This window comes from Nerophis ophidion, linkage group LG01 (genome assembly GCF_033978795.1).
Source record: "Nerophis ophidion isolate RoL-2023_Sa linkage group LG01, RoL_Noph_v1.0, whole genome shotgun sequence".
NCBI classification, from domain to species: domain Eukaryota; kingdom Metazoa; phylum Chordata; class Actinopteri; order Syngnathiformes; family Syngnathidae; genus Nerophis; species Nerophis ophidion.
Window position 1 is genome coordinate 49274380 of NC_084611.1, and position 21973 is coordinate 49296352.

A 21973-nucleotide genomic window follows, 5' to 3' on the forward strand; every position below is an offset into this window, starting at 1 on the left:
GATGACACTTTCACCTCCACACTTGTTGCTAAAAAAACACGCCAACACGATCTACTCTCTCAGGGTGAAACACACAATATCGTATTTAGCAAGCAGAAACTAAACCTCATCTAAAGCCAATTTATTGAAAATGTTTCCTCCCCCGCCTCATTTCTAGAACATACATATCCTGCTTGGCAACACCATGGTGGTCAAGGTTAGCAACACCTGCAGCATGCTAACTGTCAGAGAGGTACTCAGCTAGCAGGGTTGCAGAGTTCATTGCAGGCAGGGAAGAACAGCTCTGCACTTTTTTAGTCTTCGGTATGACTTGGCCGGGGTTTGAAGTCACAACCGACCCATCTCAGGGCGAACACTCTACCACTAACGCACAACACCACCTCCGCCTTCGTTTGGCAATACTTTAACTATTTTATTTATTGTTCTGATTGTGTATAATTGAGCCCCCCATACACTCCTTCAGATATTGCATTGCTTTTAATTGTCATTTTTATTCAAGTGCAAAATCTTGCGAGACAAAGTACATTTTATTGTTTCTATTTGTTTCTTTTATTTAACTAGTAGATTTAAATACTTTCAATCCAATTACTATGTTAGAATACACGAGAAAAACAAGTTAATTGCATGTGAAAGTGCGCATTTTTATTCTCCATTATCATTACATCATTGATTCATTTGGTGTAAAAATAATGGCAATAACATTTATGGGCTATAAATGGTAGGAAAATATGTGGTAAAGCTTTGTCTAAACTGACTCTTGGTATGGCAAGTATATATTGCTGAACAACATGAAGTGGAGATGAGACTGACATCTGTAGCAGGAAATCAACTGCAAACAAACATATTCTGTCTCCCATTAGCGAGCACGGCACTCGTTACAGGGGAGCGTCGTCATGATTGTGGTCATTTCAGCGTCATCATTAGGGAACACTTCCACGCCGCATCATCGCATCGCTCCAAAATGAAAAGTGCCTAATTGGCTTCTAGCCATCTGGAAAAAGAATCTCGGGAGGGAAATCACACGAATGGGAAGGTTTTTGGAGGAAGGCTTAAGATGAGGTTGAAATTCAGCCAGAGGTTGGTGAGCATCGCAGAGCACGAGGGGAGGTGGGGATTATGGGTAAAGCATCAGAGGATGAGTGGCGGATGATGGAGGATTAACAATAGCAACTGAGCAGGCTAATAGGAACACCAACTACACACACACACACACACACACACACACACACACACACACACACACACACACACACACACACACACACACACACACACACACGCGCGCACACACACACGCACACGCAAGCTCTAATAATACACTTCTTGTATGGTTATGAAAATATATACAGTGTTCCCTCGTTTAACGCTCCAAAAAATACCCGCTTTAAATGAAATCCGTGTAGTAGAAGTTGATTTTTTTCCCCAGTTTTTTACATGTTATGGTTAATTATATATTTTTATGTTTTATCATTTACAGGATGTTTTGTTTTAATTTGCTGAGCATGTTTTTCCATTTACAGCCGGGGTCTCAAACACGCGGCCCACGGGCAATTTGCGGCCTGCGAGACATTATTTTGCGGCCCGCACCTTGATGTGAAAATTTAAAGTTGGTGCGGCCCGCAAGTTTTACATGAATGGCGCTTTACAGCGTCATACTTTTATACCCTCCATTTTTCCGGGAGACTCCCAATGTCAGTACCCCTCCGGGGATAAACATTCTCTCGAATTTCACCCAACAAGAATATTAGGAGGGCACCTTGGAGACACTGCCTTAAGCGTCCTCTTCAACCTGTACTAGCAGCGTGCCAGCCTAGCCACATGTTGTAGTAAATACTTGTAGACGCAGTAAGCGACTGCAAGACATAGTTGATCAACAGCCATACAGGTCACACTGAGGGTGGCCGTACAAACTACTTTAACACTGTTACAAATATGCGCCACACTGTGAACCCACACCAAACAAGAATGACAAACACATTTCGGGAAAACATCCGCATCGTAACAACATAAACACAACAGAACAAATACCCAGAATCTAGGGGTGTAACGGTACGTGTATTTGCATTGAACCGTTTCGGTACGGGGGTTTCGGTTTGGTGCGGAGGTGAACCAAACGAGTTTCCAGATGGACATATTAAGTGGCGTAAACAATACTCAAAATGCCGGACATTTGAGGCATTTAAGAAACTCTGCCCGGAGAGCCCCGCAAAAGAAGACATGTCTGGTGAAAAGAGGACGTATGGTCAGTCTATCCTAGCCTGATCGTTGCTAGCACCAGACATGTCCTCTTTTGCTAGCATGTTTTTTCTTAATAATCCGGCGTCATCTCACGAGACCCTTGGGTGCCGTGAATGTCAATTAAGCTACCAAAGTGACGTCTCGAAGATTGATGATCCATCATTTCTAAGTCTATTTTTTTTATGCCTGCCTGGCGATGGACTGACACACCCTCCGCCTACCCTACCCTGGTCTACAGTCCCTTAGCCAATCAGGACGCAGAACACAATACCCATTCATTGATGTAAAAAATAAAAGAAGAGTAAAATATACAAAAGTGTCGTGTTCCTGTTGGATATTTCCAATAAAAGCTGCCGCCTTAAGGTTTTAAATCACTCTCATGAATATGGAGTCAATCTCTTCGTTTTGGCAAAGCACACATTTCTAGCTCTCGTGTGAGACGGAGTTTCCTTGAACAGGAAAAATGAACTTTATGCCTCGGCATGCGTAGTTCCTTACCTGACTGTGAGATGGGTATCCATGGTAACCAAGGTTCAGCGGGTCGTTCTGAAAGAAAGAGCATATGCTTCAAAATGAGCGCACACAAAGAGGAATTTATGTCGTTAGCAACTTCCTGCCTGCAGTTTGCCATTCAGTGTCTGGATTTAGGTGAGGGTGAAAAGTAGGTGCATGGCGCCGATCCCCGTGGGATTGATGGCAAATTTCAATCTTTAAAATAATTGTTGAAAAATCAAACATGTTCATTTTGAGGCGTGTTTGGTCCGTTTTACATAATAAAAAGGTCACAAATGATATAGTTTATAGTTGACAAAGCCAAACCAAGATTTCAATGAACTAAAAACACAATCATCTTGACTCTTAACACACTGCAAATGTGCGAATGAAGGGCATACTAGCTCAACGTCCATACATGTTACAGTAAGGGTGGCCGTATGAACAACGCCAACACTGTCATAAACATGTGCATCGGTATTTAACATTACAAAATCTTCTTTCATTTTAGAAAAAATGTTTTTATATTGTGTTTATAATGTCGGGAAATACGTCCCTGGACACACGAGGACTTTGAATATCACCAACATATGATCCTGTAACTACTTGGTATCGGATCGATACCTAAATTTCTGCTATCATCCAAAACTAATGTAGAATATCAAAGAAGAGAAGAATAAGTGATTATTACATTTTAACAGAAGTGTAGATAGAACAAATAAACAGATATTAACATTAAATGAACAAGTGGATTAATAATCCATTTTTACAGTTTGTCCCTCATAATGTGTACAAAATAATAGGTGTATAAATGACACAATATGTTACGGCATACGTCAGCAGACTAATTAGGAGTCTTTGTTTACTTACTACTAAAAGACAAGTTGTCTAGTATGTTCAACATTTTATTTAAAGGACTAAATGACAATAATAAACACATGTTTCATGTACCCTAAGATTTTTTTGTTACAATAAAGACAAAAATTACATTTTTTATGGTCCCCTTTATTTAGAAAAGTATCAAAATACATTTTGGTACTGGGACAACCCTGATACATACATACATACTGTACATACATACACATATACATATACATAAATATATATATATACTAGGGGTGTAACGGTACACAAATATTTCGGTTCGGTACGTACCTCGGTTTAGAAGTTACGGTTCGGTTCATTTTCGGTACAGTAAGAAAACAACAAATATAAATTTTTTGGTTATTTATTTACCAAATGTGTAAACAATGGCATAACATACATACACACACAGGGTCCATTGCCTGGGTTAATACATATATAACATATATATAATAAAAACTAAATAAGTTAAGGCTCAGAATGGTTTCTTAACAAAACCTTTCTACATATAAAGTGCTTTTTTTGATTGATTGATTGAGACTTTTATTAGTAGATTGTACAGTACAGTACATATTCCGTACGATTGACCACTGAATGCTAACACCCCAATAAGTTTTTCAACTTGTTTAAGTCGGGGTCCATGGTAATCAACACCGCCTGCCGTTTTTTGTAGACATGTTCCATAAATATTGATGTTAAAGATTTCTTTTTTTGTGAAGAAAAGTTTAGAATTAAGTTGATGAATCCAGATGGATCTCTATTACAATCCCCAAAGTGGCACTTTAAGTTGATAATTACTTATATTTGTATAAATCTTTATTTATAATTGAATCACTTATTTCTTTTTCAACAAGTTTTTAGTTATTTTTATATCTTTCTTTACAAATAGTTCAAGAAAGACCACTACAAATGAGCAATATTTTGCACTGTTATACATTTTAATGAATCCGAAACTGATGACATAGTGCTGTATTTTACTTCTTTATCTCTTTTTTTCAACCAAAATTGCTTTGCTCTGATTAGGGGGTACTTGAATTAAAAAAATGTTCACAGGGGGGTACATCACTGAAAAAAGGTTGAGAACCACTGTGTTATGAGAGTAGCGTATATGTGTGTGTGTGGCCCTTTAATATGTGACAGCATGTGACGTCAGTGAGTGTGCGGGCGGGCGAGGTGAGGGAGCGGTAGAGGGCAAGAGTGGCTGGTGTTTTGTTGGATTGGCTGTGTGCAAGACCTCAATAAAGCCACGATTTGCAACTAATCACTGGACTATTCATTTACCCTGGAGTCCGGAGCTGTGGAGACCCACTGCCGGGTAGAGTGTATATATACAGTATATATATGTATATGTATACATACGTGAATATATATATATATACACATATCTATACACACACATACGCATGTATATATATATACACACACGAATATATTAATATAAATATACATACACATGTATATACATATATACATACAGATGTATATACATATACACATACATATATACATACATATATATTTGGGCTCCGAATCTTTGGGTGTCCCACGATTCGGTTCAATATCGATTCTTGGGGTCGCAATTCGATAATATATCGATTTTTTCGATTGAACGCGATTCTCGATTCAAAAACGATATTTTTCCGATTCAAAACGATTCTGTATTCATTCAATACATAGGATTTCAGCAGTATCTACCCCAGTCTGCTGACATGCTAGCAGAGTAGTAAAAATTTTTTAAAAAGCTTTTATAATTATGAAGGACAATGTTTTATCAACTGATTGCAATAATGTAAATTTGTTTTAACTATTATACGAACCAAAACTATGACTTACTTTATCTTTGTGAAAACATTGGACACAGCGTGTTGTCAAGTTTATGAGATGCGATGCAAGTGTAACCCACTGTGACACTATTGGTTTTTTTTTTACAAATGTCTAATGATAACGTCAATGAGGGATTTTTAATCACTCCTATGCTGAATTTATAACTATTATTGATACTGTTGTTAATAATATTCATTTTTGTTTCACTACTTTTGGTTTGTTCTGTGTCGTGTTTGTGTCTCCTTCAATTGCTCTGTTTATTGCAGTTCTGAGTGTTGCTGGGTCAGGTTTGGTTTTGGAATTGGATTGCATGGTTATGGTAATGCTGTGTAGTGGTTTGTTGGATTGATAAAAAAAAAAAAAAATTAAAAAATCAACAACAAAAAAATCGATTTTTAAAAAAATGAGAATCGATTCTGACTCGCACAACGTATTCAATTCGATTCATATTCGAATCGATTTTTTCCCACACCCCTAATATATATATGTATATATACCACCGGGGTGAGTTTTTCCTTGCCCTTATGTGGGCTCTACCGAGGATGTGCAGCCCTTTGAGACACTTGTGATTTAGGGCTATATAAATAAACATTGATTGATTCATGTTCTGTTTGTGTTGTGTTGTTTGCTCGGTCCTCGTATTATCTTTTAACCTATCCATTGTACAGCACTTTGGCTACCCCTGTGGTAAATTTTAAATGAGCTTTATAAATAAAGTTGATTTGATTTGATTTTATATATACATACATATATACATATACATATATATATATATATATATATATATACACATATATCCATACATATATACTGTATGTACAGTGCTGGCTTCAAAAGCTGCTGGATATATGCAAAGATTATGGTTTGAAATCCATCCACCTTCTTCCGCTTATCCGAGGTCGGGTCGCGGGTGCAGCAGCCTACGCAGGGAAGACCAGACTTCCCTCTCCCCAGCCACTTCGTCTAGCTCTTCCCGAGGGATCCCAAAGGGGTTCCCAGGCCAGCCGGGAGACATAGTCTTCATAACGTGTCCTGGGTCTTCCCCGTGGCCTCCTTGCCCTAAACACCTCCCTAGGGAGGCGTTCGGGTGGTATCCTGACAAGATGCCCGAGCCACCTCATCTGGCTCCTATCGATGTGGAGGAGCAGCGGCTTTACTTTGAGCTCCTATTGGATGGCAGAGCTTCTCACCCTATCTCTAAGGAAGAGCCCCGCCACACGGCGGAGGAAACTCATTTCGGCATCTGTACCCGTGATCTTATCCTTTTGGTCATAAGCTAGAGATCGTGACCATAGGTGAGGATGGGAACATAGATCGACCAGTAAATTGAAAGCTTTGCCTTCCGGCTCAGCTTCTTCTTCACCACAACGGATCCATACAACGTCCGCATTACTGAATATGCCGCACCGATCCGCCTGTCGATCTCACGATCCACTCTTCCCCCACTCGTGAACAAGACTCCTTGGTACTTGAACTCCTCAACTTGGGGCAGGGTTTCCTCCCCAACCCGGAAATGGCACTCCACCCTTTTCCGGGCGAGAACCATGGACTCGGACTTCGAGGTGCTGGTTCTCATTCCAATCGCTTCACACTCGGCTGCGAACCGATCCAGTGAGAGCTGAAGATTCCGGCCAGATGAAGCCATCAGGACCACATAGTCTGCAAAAAGCAGATACCTAATCCCGCGGCCACCAAACCGGAACCCCTCAACGCCTTCACTGCGCTTAGAAATTCTGTCCATAAAAGTTATGATCAGAATCGGTGACAAAGGACAGCCTTGGCAGAGTCCAACCCTCACTGGAAATGTGTCCGACTTACTGCCAGGAATGCGGACCAAGCTCTGACACTGATCATACAGGGAGCGGACCGCCACAATAAGACAATCCGATACCCCATACTCTCTGAACACTCCCCACAGGACTTCCCGAGGGACACGGTCTTGCTCTGCCAGACGTTCCGAGCAGACTCTCACAATGCGCTTGGGCCTGCCAGGTCTGTCCGGCATCCTCCCCTACCATCGCAGCCAACTCACCAACAGGTGGTGATCGGTAGAAAGCTCCGCCCCTCTCTTCACCCGAGTGTCCAAAACATGAGGCCGCAAATCCGATGACACAACTACAAAGTCGATCATGGAACTGCGTCCTAGGGTGTCTTGGTGCCAAGTGCACATATGGACACCCATATGTCTGAACATGGTGTTTGTTATGGCCAATCAGTGACGAGCACAAAAGTCCAAAAACAAAACACCACTCGGGTTTAGATTCGAGCGGCCATTCTTCCCAATCACGCCTCTCCAAGTTTCACTGTCGTTGCCAACATGAGCGTTGAAGTCCCCCAGTAGGACAAGGGAATCACCCAGGGGAGCACTTTCCAGTACTCCCTCAAGTTTACCCAAAAAGGGTGGGTACTCTGAACTGCCGAATGTTGCGTAAGCACAAACAACAGTCAGGACCCGTCCCCCCACCCGAAGGCGGAGGGAAGCTACCTTCTTGTCTACTGGGTTGAACTCCAACATGCAGGCTTTGAGCCGGGGGGAAACGAGAATTGCCACCCCAGCCCGTCGCCTCTCACTGCCGGCAACGCCAGAGTGGAAGAGACTCCAGTCCCTCTCGAGAAAACTTGTTCCAGAGCCCTTGCTGTGCGTCGAGGTGAGTCCAACTATATCCAGCCGGAACTTCTCTACCTCACGCACTAGCTCAGGCTCCTTCCCCCCCAGTGAGGTGACGTTCCACGGCCCAAGAGCTAGCTTATATAGCCGAGGATCAGACCGCCAAGTGCCCTGCCTTCGGCTGCCGCCCAGCTCACACTGCACCCGACATCTATGGCCCCTCCTATGAGTGGTGAGCCCATTGGAGGGATGACCCATGTTGCCTCTTCGGGCTGTGCCCGGCCGGACCCCATGGCAACAGGCCCGGCCACCAGGCGCTCGCCATCGTGCCCCAAATCCGGGCCTGGCTCCAGAGCGGAGCCCCGGTGACCGCTTCCGGGCGAGTCCATTATGTTGTAATTCCATATAAGTCTTTGAGCTGCTCTTTGTCTGATCCCTCACCTAAGACCTGTTTGTCTTGGGAGACCCTACCACGGACAACATAGCTCCTAGGATCATTGGGACATGGTTTAAAATATGATGTAAAAAAAAATAAATAAGTAAAATGGTTTAAAATATGGTGTGAAATATAATGCAAAGAGTGTCATCATGATATGTAGAACAAGAGAAGACAAGGATCTATCTTTTCCTTCATTCTATCTGTCAGGACAGGTGCTGAGTTTGTGTCATAAAACTAAGTATCTGGGGCACATCATTACTGATCTATTGGGTGATGATGATGACGTATACAGACAGCGGCGTATGCTGTATGCCCAAGCCAACATGCTGAGAAAGAAATTTTATTATTGTACAAATGATGTAAAGATCAACTTATTCAGAGCTTATTGCACTCCTTTGTATACTGCCCCCCTGTGGGTAAAGTATAAGCAGAAAAGTTTTCAGAACCTGCAGGTTGCTTATAATGATTGTATGAGGCTTCTCCTGGGAATTCCAAGAAGCGCCAGTGCAAGCCAGATGTTTGTTAGTGTTGGGGTGCCAAATTTCTCAGTGTTGCTACGCAACCTTATGTATAAGTTTATATGTAGGGCATCTGAGTCTGAATATGACATAATCACTGTGTTAACGAACCCCGGCTGCAGTTCTGTTAGATACTCATCTGGACTGTGGAACCATTGGCACACATGTTTGTATGTTAGAAACTGACATTTGGGTTTTATGTTTCTTTTTATTGTTTTGTTTTTTAATGTTTTATTTTAAATTTTTTGATGTTTTGTATTGTGTTTTTATATATTTAATGGATCTTAAGGTCTGCAATAAAGATTGATGATATATACATATATACATACATACATATATACATTACATACATACACATATGTATATATACACATTACATACATATATATACATACACACATGTATATACATACATACATACATACATACATATATATATATATATATATATATATATATATATATATATATATATATATATATATATATATATATATATATATATATAAATAGTAGATAACGTTAGCATAGTCGTACTGCTGACACACACACACACACACACACACACACAACTACCAGTGTGAGTGGGTAACAGTCAATATTACAAATGTATTAATTTACCCAACCCTGTAATCAACTATTTACAAAATGGTCAAATCATTTTCCAGCCAGTTACTGAAGTCCTGCAGGAGAGTCCATGCGTTGTTGCTTCCAAGCACATGAGAAACGTGTGCATCTAGCATAAATACTCTGTGCTCAAGTCCACTGCTGTGAAATCAGACTTCCAAGTCTTGCATTTCCAACTGCAGGTGTTACAGTGCCGCTACTGATTGGCTTATAGCTGAGATTGTGTATGGGTTCCCCTATATAACGTTCCACCGAATGGAACCACGTGGCACTAATGATCCTGCGGTCCCACTGGACATATTTACACGAGCGTCCTGCTTGCAGGACCACCAGGGACACGTCAGTGGGAAGAAAGCACGACGGATGGGATTTTTCGGAAGTGATTCCTATTGCCAGTGCAGATATTCACCAGGGAATTGTTGCTTTGAAACCGGATTCAATCAATTTTCTCTAAAATGTCATTTCTTCGCCATCACAAGACTGTGTGATGGCTTTCATGCTAAAGCTGCACCATTTTGAGACATTCATTCACGGACTCTTATGGAACTTTGCCTCCTTATTCATGAGCAAAAGCCTCCAAGCTGTCACCTGTTGGCGTGACCCTGAGATGCAAAGACTGCAGGCGACGTGCGAGTAAAAGGTACTTTTTTTAGGGACACACAAAAAGTGCACCGTGATCATAAACTTTAGTATTCAGAAAAATAATTATATTTATGGTATCTATCCTGTAATTATATACCAAATACTATGTAACACCTTGATGTATTGTATTGTTGATAAAGAATTGGATTATTATTGTTGCGATGCGGCAAGAAGCTCAAGGAAAACACAGCATAGCATGATACCATGGAAAGAAGGTAGTAAAAGTGCAAAAACAACAAGTTCCTTTCAGACTGTCAATCATCATGCTTGTCTCAAGGTGCCACAGAACAATATGCAATGTTTGTTTATTTAAAAATGATTAGTCTGCATGCAGACACTCAGAGCTTCTGTCTACATCATGCCCTTAAACTGAAAAAATAAAGACTGTACAGTGTTTGTAATGTAAAGGAATCTGAATATATAACAATAAAGCAAGTAACATTTAAAGGATATACACTTTTATTTCTCAGTACTGTAGAATTGTTGAAAATTGTATTGCAATTGGAAGGTAAACAACTTTGTTATTCTAAAGAAAAAAAACGGACTCATTGCTGTAAGCAAAAAATTTACTTGAATAAATATCGAACATCTTAAAATATTTCCATGTCAAGTCATCACGAAATGGCACTGATATGTCAAAAGGCATTATTGAATCATCATCTTTGCCAATACCTCCAGAAGTGATAACAGTAGTTCAGCCGGGATAAGCTCATTTCAAAATTAGATTTACAGCCCCGAAATCTTGTCATTGTTTTCATTTCGGTGCCCCCCACTCAACCGTCTGACCAATTAGAAAATCTGCGTGTGTGTCACGTCCAGGTTGCCATCTTGGTCTGGGCCACTGCCACTGGTAAAGTTACTAAACATGTCAGACCTTAGTACATCTGAAATTTACCAGGCTCAACATATTTAATGACAGAGCCAGGAACAAAACCAGAATGTGATGCCTTTGAAAGATGCAGACCATGGCACTGACACTACACATAGCTTTTATTTGTACTACATATATTAAATGTATGACACATGGACATGCAGGCTAACGGGGGATCATATGCTAGTAGGCCTGTATGACCATGTGTCATATATTTAATATATTTAGTACAAATAAAAGCTATGTGGATATGTGTAGTGTCCGTGCATATTTCCTTTTCAATTTGCAGTCGTTTTGGGCCTTAATGGCAATGTGAAAGGTATGAAGACAGACAAATCACATGATAAAATAATTCCTCATATGCATACATGTACCAAGTCATACCGCAATCTGAAAGGTTTGAAACAGTAGCCTATAGCCATACGTTGGTAAAATGTCTCCTCTTTAGCTTTGGGCATACATTAGGTTGCTAAGCATGCTCTACTTATGTTCAGCAGTATAACCATTGCTAGCCTTGGTTGTAATTGCTTTTAGTCTTTGTTTTCTGATAGTACTGACTATAACCACATGATTGAGGTGATATTGTACGCAGGCATGGCGTACTTCTTCCTGAACATAGCCTCATTTCTGTGCTGGTTAGAGACTTTGTATTGACAAATCGTTTGTCTATTCAGTTATTATGGTCCCAGACGTCAACCCCTAGTAAGAGGTAAGCTCAGTCAGGGAGACGGGGAGGGGACTACATAATTTTGACCGTGATTGCAGTACCATTTCTGGCCACATTATTACACAAAAATGCGGTCAGACGACGTCTTTTAGCTGTTGCCATTCTCGCTCGTTCGTCCGTGTTGATGGGCTTATATTGCTCATCCCATTTAAACCTCATATATTCCCACAGTCATAGTCATTCACATTGACGTCCCACTGGGTTGTGAGTTTTTCCTTGCCCTTATGTGGGCTCTGAACCGAGGATGTCGTTCTGGCTTGTGCAGCCCTTTGAGACACTTGTGATTTAGGGCTATATAAATAAACATTGATTGACAGCAGGACATTTGGCGTAATGTTTTTTTTCCCTAGCAATTGTTACCTGCGGAACTTCTTAGTATTCTAAGCACAATACTGTCATTTTGAGGAAAATCTTGATTTTAGAAATGTAGAGACCTTACAAAAGAGCGTGTTCCAATTAGAACTCCCCAACGTACATTATGGGAGGGCTCACTGTGTTCAGTTAATTATCCTGTTAAATAAACGCATGGATAGAATGAGAGCTCTTTTTTCTTAATTTAAAGCAAGAGACGAAGAAATGTGACAATTCTATTTGGCTAACATATCACTCAACTGGCGGTGACAGCAGAGAAAACAAACCCTCTGCTTCTTGCACTAATTAAAACCTGCATCCGGGTTCGATTAATCGTGCAGCCATACTCGATGCAAACCAGATTCCTTCATATCACCCTCGCTCATCTTTCTTTCAGGAACCATGTCCCTGTGCCCGTGTTGTGTCCGGGGGAACACTTTGCTCGGCGCGCATTGAAGCTCATTAGTAGAGTGGCCATCTCACTCTGTTACCCCCTGGGAGGGGCTATCTGGCTCAAAGTGAGCATTGCTCGCCACGTGAGGGGGCTTCGTTTGTTCGAACAGGAAGTGAAAAAACATACAAAACGGCAAAATAATCCGGGAGCCTAAAACATACTTTAGTGATATCGCTTTGGGAGGTAGACGCTCTAAATAATGGATCGCCTTTTAGAGGCCCGAATAGCATGAATAAAGTATAGAGCCCAGCAGAAGATGCAAAATAAGAGCAGATGAGCACAAGTGGAGATGGAAGTAGAAGAGGAAGGAAGATGACTCATACATGAGTGGAGTCATGTGCTTCATTTCCAGGAGGAATGAGGGTGGGGGAGCAGGGGTGCTGCATAAAATGTGGATCAGTCTCAATAACCGCACATGGAGCAGAAAGACGGCCTACAACTGAACCACATTCGCCGGGTCTTCGGGGATGTCAGCACCCTTCAAGGACAACCGAGACAAAAGACATGAAAATGTCCACCAGCACCAACAGCTGACATTCCAAAAGAAAATGTTGGAAATCAAGACTAAAAACAGAGTTTACGCTGCACACCAAATAAGTTTGTTTGTCCTCGAGTGATACGGGTTGGATTTTTGTTGCCAGTCTGAACGCTCCAAAGTGCTTCAAATGTGATCTTTGGGCATCAGATTCAGACTGCGTCAGGAGGTAGTCCTGAATCCTTGAGAGATCCGTTTTTCAATCGCATAACCCAGGTGTGTTAGTCCCACTTTACAAAAACAGAACACAATCGGATTAAGGTGTTTCAATGGCTTGTAGAATGCTTATTTTGAGCTGAACTATTTGAGAAATCGGACTACCCTATTTTTCGGACTATAAGGCACACTTAAAATCATTTCGTTTTCTCAAAACTCGACAATGCGCCTTGTAACCTGGTGCGCCTAATGTACGGAATAATTCTAATTGTGCTTAACAACCTTGAAGTTATTTTATTTGGTACATGGTGAAATGATAAGTGTGACCAGTAGATGGCAGTCACACATAAAAGATACATGTAGACTGCAAGATGACACCTGCAAACAACACCAAAATTAAATGTTCCATTGAGAATATAGAACATTACACACGGCACTCTAAAATCTGTCAAAATGTTTTAGTATGACTTTGGTAAGCTATGAAGCCACACCGCTTGATGGATTGTCGGAACATTACAACTACCATAGTCAGACGTACTGTGCTTCCGCATAGGAGAATTATTAGATAGATAGATAGATAGATAGATAGATAGATAGATGGATAGAATTATTAGATAGATAGATAGATAGATAGATAGATAGATAGATAGATAGATAGATAGATAGATAGATAGATAGATAGATAGATAGATAGATAGATAGATAGATAGATAGATAGATAGATAGATAGATAGATAGATAGATAGATAGATAGATAGATGGATAGATCTTTATTGATTCCTTCAGGAAAATTTAAATTCCAGCAGCAGTGTACAGAGTTGAGATCAATTTAAAAAGTAAATATTAGGGGTATAAATGGAAACAATATAGAAAAATATTACAATAAGAATAAAAATAAAAAGCAACAATGGGAATAAAAATATAACATAAGAATAAAAGAAGAGAAACTAGGCAGTAGTGACCATGTTATGAAAAAGTATTGTACTGTTATTGTTTTGCATCCCCCGTCTTCCTAGTACCCCCCGCCCCCCTCCCCAGAGAGGAGTTGTACAGTCTAATGGTGTGTGGGACAAGGGGACATTTGGTGTGTGTATAAGGTAAGACATTATCTGGCGTTTTGTTTCACAACATTATGCAAAAGAAACTTTTCTTACCTTCTGGTACCTGCTGATGTGTATTTGGGATGTGCATAAATCCTGAAAATGTGCGCATGTCTGCCTTTGTAGTCTGTGTCGATAAGCTTTTTGAATGAATGAATGGGTTGTACTTGTATAGCGCTTTTCTACCTTCAAGGTACTCAAAGCGCTTTGACACTACTTCCACATTTACCCATTCACACACACATTCACACACTGATGGAGGGAGCTGCCATGCAAGGCGCCAACCAGCACCCATCAGGAGCAAGGGTGAAGTGTCTTGCTCAGGACACAACGGACGTGACGAGGTTGGTACTAGGTGGGAATAGAACCAGGGACGCTCGGGTTGCGCACAGCCACTCTCCCCACTGCGCCACGCCGTTTTTCTCTATCTTCTTGCTATGTGACATTCATCCTCCACTGTTGGGATTTCTAGTATAAAGTAGTGTAAAGTTCTTATTTATATCTCTCAGTAAACTCGCTATGTAAGCACTAAAACATACCGGTGTAGTGAGTTGACATTATTCACCCAAGGAACTTTAGTTATTAGAGAGTTCATGTCGGATGGTTTTTGACGGGACACATTCCGGGCGTTGTTGTTGCACTAGTCAGCCACGTATGAGGAGATGCTACTACATTATTGATTGAAGTCTGAATGTCATTAAAACAGTTAGCGCCGACTTTTCCCACTTCTTCCACTCCCGTCCTTGCACGCTACACCGCTACAACAAAGATGGACGCTGACGAAGTGGAGGCACGTAAATAAGACCGCCCACAAGAAGAGACTGTCAGAAAGTGACTTGAAGATGATGTGTAAAACATCATCCATGCAACATTTTGAGAAAAGAACCACCATTACAAGTTATGTAGACCACAGGGAAGTCTTTTACATTTAGAAAAAAAGAACTTCTTTAATGCGCCTCATAATCCGGTGCGCTTTATGTATGAAAAAAGATAAAAAATAGAGCATTCATCGGCAGCGCGTTTTATAATCCGGCACGCCCTATGGTCCGTAACATACGGTAGTTAATTTACTAACATTATTATTATTATTATTATTGGCAAAAAATAATATAAAACATAAAGTGTTTGTTGTGGTGTCAAAGAAGAGCGGATCGTTGGATTTTACAGTGCTTGGTAGGACTACAGGATTATTTCTGAAAGACTTTATACTGGCCTGACTTTTAACTAATTCCACTTTAAGACAACTTTTCAGACTTCAAGACATTTTAGCCTTCAGTCTGGGTCAGCCATATTGACTTCTATAGACTGTATCCAGCTAAACTGGTGACAAACATACGTCATCAGAAGTTTAGACACGCTCTCTCATGCTACTGTCTGATAAACTGGGTCCAAATTTACTACATTTTTGGATTAAAAAAATGTTTTCCAGATATTAGTCGCACCGGACTATAAGTGGCAGATTATACGTTGTGAAATGACTTATTTACACACAAATATTTTGTTAATGTTGATTTACATACCCTAATTGTTTCCAAACGGTGTCTGTAACACGGCAGTAAAACGGCGGATCAAACAAAACGTCAGTCATGGTCATGGACCCGCTAGCTGCGCAAGCTAGCTCTTCAATCAGCTACACATACTCAATAACTCCACGGTGACGTTTTGGTGAATTTACTGGAGGAATTTTTGAAAGAGAAACAAAACAAAAAGAATGTGATTGTAAGTTAATAACACTAATATAGAGCAGTGTTTTTCGACCACTGTGCCGTGAGATACAGTCTGGTGTGCCATGGGAGATTATGTCATTTCACCTAATTCAGTTAAAAATTGGTAGCAGGTAGCCAATTGCTTTGTAGATGTCGGGAACATGGTTTGTCATGATCACAATATGCAACAGACAGCGGGAGGCAGCGTGTGGGTAAAAAGGTATCTAACTTTTAAACCAAAAATAAAAAAAAGGTAAGTGCCCCAAAGAAAAGGCATTGAAGCTTAGGGAAAGCTATGCAGAACGAAAATAAAACTGAACTGCCTGCAAAGTAAAGAAAGACAGAATGCTGGACAACAGCAAAGACTTACAAAGCATGTGGAGCGGAGACGGCGTACATCCAGACCTGACATGACAATCTACAGCAAGGGTCGGGAACCTTTTTGGCTGAGGGAGCCATGAAAGCCCAATATTTTAAAATGTATTTCCGTGAGAGCCATATAATATTTTTTTAACATTGAATACAACTAAATGCGTGCATTTTTAAGAAAGACCAACATGTTTAGAGTATGATAAGTCTCTTATTCTTTTAAATAACATTGTTATTCTGAAGATAACCAATAATAAATAAAATGCTTCTTACCATTAATGCGACTTTTGGTGCTGCGTGGTTTTGCTGATGTCTTTGTAGTCTTGATACGGGGTTATTTTTAACACTGTTAAGCAATGTCAGCTGAGATTTATCTGAGAGCCGGATGCAGTCATCAAAAGAGCCACATCTGGCTCTAGAGCCATAGGTTCCCTACCCCTGTTCTACAGTGTCCCCACAAAGAAGGATAGCGTCCGCACAACTAAAACAGTCTTAATTGCGAAAACAAAGCCGGTGCAGGGAATAGCACTCAAAGGGAAGGCATGAAGCTGCTACAGGGAAACACCAACAAAACAGGAAAGGCTACCAAAATAACAGCGCAAGACAGAAACTTGAAGCACTACACACTGGAAAACAACAACAAACCCAAAATAAGGCACTTCAACCTGGTGGAGTTTCATTTTTATAGCCTTGTCCACTGGTGGTGTGCCTCCGTATTTTTTTTTTCATTAAAAAAAAAGTCTCTTGGCTCAAAAAAGGTTGAAAAACACTGATATAGACACTTGTAAAAGTGTTAGCATATTAGCTAATGCAAACGAGGCAAGCTTGATGACACTACGATAGCACGTACAAATATGCATGATACACTCCTACAGACGTCACACATGGGACGCTTCAGTAAGAAAGAATTGTTTTGGTTATATTGTAAAACTCACAAATGTTGCTTAGAGTTAAAAATGAAGAATCCATATACCGTATTTTCTTGAATTGCCGCCGGGTATATAGTATGCGCCTAGCTAGAATTACTGCGGGGTCAAACTCGTTTCGCAAAATAATTAGCGCATGCTTAGCATTACCGCCGGCTCGTTTTGCAAAATATTATTTTATTAGCGCATGTGTAGAATATCCGCCGGGTCAAACTCGTTTCGCCAAATAATTAGCATATGCCTAGAATTTTCGCCGGGTCAAACTTGTCACGTCACGAGTGACACTTCACCTGTCATCATTTTCAAAATGGAGGAGGCTGATTTCAATCATTTGAAATCGCATAAAGGGAAGAAGATTAAGAGCTATTCAGTAGGATTTAAGGTCCAAGCCATTGAATATGCTGAAAAGAACAGTAAGCAGCTATGTTTTATTAATATACCGTAGCAGCGTGTGTCAAATATGAGTCATTAAATGACTCCCGCCTCCTGGTGGTAGAGGGCGCTAGTGATCCTTCTTGCGACTACTCGGCTGCAGGAGAAGTGACAACAAGCAGCAAGAATGAGCAGTGATCGTTTATTTTTTCCTCTCGCTTGCACTTTTAACATGGAGGATTACATAACTGAAATAAAACAGTTTTCTAAACTGGACTTTCAATCGAAGCAGGAGGTCATGAAGAAAGATCTCCATCGAGACAGAGAGATTTTTAAAACTGAAGAAAGATAAGGAAGACTTCTATAAACAAGTTATCGATGCTTTTGATCAGAAGGAGCTGCACATGGACTTCATTTATAAGTAAAGGTAAGGCCATAATAACGTTTTTTTATTCAAATACTTTTCATGATGGTATCCTTACATCACACTCAATTTTTAAGCGCAGGCCTAAATTTACCGCATGCCTTTGGTAAACGCCGGAGTGAGAAGAGGTTTTAAAATAATTAGCGCATGCTTGCCTTTACCGCATGCCTTTGGTAAACGCCGGAGTGAGAAGAGGTTTTAAATTATTAGCGCCCCGGCAGCAATTCAAGGAAATAGGGTAAGTAGACACGCTATGAACGAATAGAAGACTTGTACTTTTGGCTCAAATCTTTAAACAGCAGGAAACACTTGTTGGCATTTGCAGTGAGCAAACTTGACAAAAGATGGTGCCATAGCAAACAAAACCCTTTTTCAGTGTATTTGCATGTTTGTTTGTTTTTAAATATTTGCATCATGGCTGGCGGCAAAGAAAAATCCACAAATTAGCCGCACCGTTTTATAAGCCGCAGACTTCAAGGCTTTGGAAAAATAGTAGCAGGAATTTTCAGTACTTGCACAAGAACATTTCCTTCTTTCTGATGGTGTGTTGAGAACACAGTTGAAGTGGATTTTCTGACATCCTACATCCCTGCTAAGCTGCCATCACCCGTCCACAGAACACTTATGTGCGAGCTGGTGTTTATGTTCCTGCAGCGTGCTTCACACGCGCCTGACGTCCCACGGCAAACACTTTTTTTCAAGGAGACTGTGAAGTGGATTTTGGAAGCTGCTGAAAGTAGAAATGTTTATTTGCACACAAACATAAGGAGTGGACATCACTTCCATACAAGCACAGACACATATATTATTCCCTTTCAAAGAATACGCAGTTTAGCGACAAAAACAAGTTCAATTGTATTTAGTCTATCTAAAAAGGGAAAGAAAGTGGTCAATTAATCATATAAAATACAACTTTATAAACTTATTAAGGCCCAAGCTGTTTGTTTACATGCTTTTTTTTTCTCTTTGCAATTTGGGCTTATTGGAGCCTAATTAGAATAAAAACTACGAATCATCTTTCGATATGATGTACTTAGTCCATAAGTACACAAATGTGTACTTCATGTTGAGTGACATGCTAATTCTTATTTTTATACTTTTTTTTTTCCAAATTCCATTGTATGTTATACTCTTCTGACACCACCAGATGGCAGTTTAAGTGTCCACATAAGTGGCCATAAGACCCCAATTCAATAGTGTACACCATTTTGGAAATAAGAACTAAAAGGTGCTGTCCACGCATGTGGCCACTAAGCCTTTAAGCCTCAGAGTATTTTAGGGGAAAATTATTTTTTCATTACCTTCAATTTTTTCCTCCCGAATAAATGCACATCATCAACATAGAATTGCACTTTTAACACGTGCTTTTTATAGAAATAAAACAGGAAAAATTTCACCGCTGTTTGTTTCGACAGAGATTACACATCACCGCTTGAATACCCTTGATATATCGCGGGTTTTGTCTCTGTGCGATGTAGAAAATTACAATTTCGTGAGTATTGGAGTATACGTTCTATATACAGGCATTAAACTACAGACTCTTCTCACTCTTTCTTGTCTCTCCTCACAGAGACATAAAACAAGCGCAGTTTCTTACAATCGTCACATACATGCAACGTCATACTAACCCTTGCCGAGCAGAAAGGTAGCAGCATGGGTAAAGTTAGCTGTGGTGCTAGCGGAGCGGTGCGAGTGGTAATACGAGAGAAAGAAGGTGCCAATCTGGTAACAAATGGAAGAATTAAATCCTCAGAAAAACATCCAAAGATTGCGAGTCCTCTCGTATCAGTGTTTTTGTCCAGACTCGGCCTGCTGACTGCCAAGGGAAAACATTGAATACTGTGACGCAGACAAAGCAGAGACAGGTCGATATCACAAGTGTCAGCATGTTTGCATTTCTGAATAATCATATATTGTGTCTAACTGGGGCTGTTGAGATGACCCCCCTTCCTTCAGCAGAACCCTCAGTGATGTAACCAGGGACCTCCCGAATAAATGGAGGAGCACGTGGGAACTGAACCTTAGAGCGTAGGTTGGAGCTGTAACTAAGAGCACAGCCCAATACGTCTCTCCTCATTGAGCCAAATTGAACTCTGTCTCTGCAAGACTCCTTGCTTCTTGTCTGTTTAATAGATGTCATCAGTGTTCTAACCTGAAAGGTATTCAAACCCTTTTGAATCAATTTCCCTTTGCTGACGCTTTAATTTGATTACACCAGCGCAGGGAGTCCGGGGTGACATCCCAGTCAGGTCGTTTGTCCTCAGACTTGTCAAACCCGGGCCAGACCTTATTAGGTTAGAGAGAGAGGCTGGATTCCGACACGCAGTGACAGCTAAACATGGACGCTCAGCAAACACGCCGGATGGATATTGGAACAGACAACCTGATGGCAACATTAGCCAGGGGCCAACTCATGGGGGACAAGCAGGGGTGTTGTGGACATCTTTAAGGGTAAAAGGGTGTCCCTGTTGTTGCAGGAAACTAAATCATGGCTTCAACTCTTAGAACCGAATGCTTCCCCCCTCTTGATTACATGAGAAGTATTGTGATGGCCATGATAGTGTTAACAAGAACACGGGCCCTCCACCACTAATGGACGTAGCTCTTTACAGCACTGAGAGGTCAAAGTTCAGGAAGGGTTCCAGACTAATATTTTCCACTTACTGAATTCCATAGGAAGTGGTATGCTTTTTATTGCCATGTCTCGGACTTTGACTGCTTCAACGCCAAAGTAGTGTTGCACCATTCTGTAAAAATCACATTATCTGGAGGTGCACTTTACGTTATGGCGCCTTATGTTGACGGCACAGGTGTCAAACTTTTATTTGGTTCGTGAACACCTGGGACTCAAGTCATTAAAGTACTTGAACTTTTCTTATTCAATGTATTTGTTCTTTCAATTTTGATGGAAACAAAAAGACATTTACTTTGATATTATCTAACAAATGTATCTTACATTTAAACAGTTTCTTGTTCAAATGAAATAAAAATGTCAAATATGTTTGACTTATAATTTTAAAGCAAGTTATCCATCACAATAGATTTCACCGTTAAACTGTAATATTTACCAAACATTTTCCGAACTACAGGTCACACCGGTATACAAACCACACCCACTAAATTCTAGAAGAAGAATATTTTTCCATGTATTAGCCGGACCAGACTACGAGTCGCAGATATGTACGTTATTTTGTAAATGTTTATTTACATACCTTATTTGTTTCCAAACGGTGTCTGTAACAGGGCAGTAAAAGGGCCGATCAAACAAAACAGAAGTCATCGTCAAGGACCCGCTAGCTGCGCAAGTTAGCTCTCCAATTAGCTAAACAGACTCAATAACTCCACGGTGACGTTTTGGTGAATTTACTGAGGATTTTGTGAAATTGAAACTATACAAAAAGTATGAAATTGTATGTTAATAATGCAAACAGACACTCTGTTAGTATTTTAGCCAGCTTGATTACTTTACAATAGCAGGTACAAATATGCATGAAAACACTCCTACAGACATCACACATGGCACGCTTTAGTAAGTAAGAATTTTTTTAGTTATATTGTAAAACTTATAAAGTGACCAATGAAGATGAAGTAACGTAGATACATATCTAACAATTGAGGCAACAGACAGAGTGTCCTCTCATTATACGCTGTAAAAAACATCCAGAAAGTGCTAACAATACTCCATTTACGTTGTGACCTGAAAATGAACCAAATATGAGTGATATTGTTA

General features: G+C 40.4%; 1 protein-coding gene across 6 annotated transcripts in view; it reads right to left on the reverse strand.

Annotated features, from left to right (window-relative positions):
- Window positions 1-21973, reverse strand: part of LOC133556192 (RNA binding protein fox-1 homolog 2-like) — a 115009-nt gene that overhangs the window by 82071 nt on the left and 10965 nt on the right. For all 6 annotated transcript variants that reach the window (XR_009807475.1, XR_009807473.1, XM_061905914.1 and 3 more), the window contains exon 2: window positions 2737-2784. Coding sequence is in view for 4 of the 6 variants with exons in the window: in XM_061905914.1 (XP_061761898.1) it covers window positions 2737-2784 (48 nt within the window). In the remaining 2 variants the exon portion in view is untranslated. The remainder of the gene's footprint in view (window positions 1-2736; window positions 2785-21973) is intronic.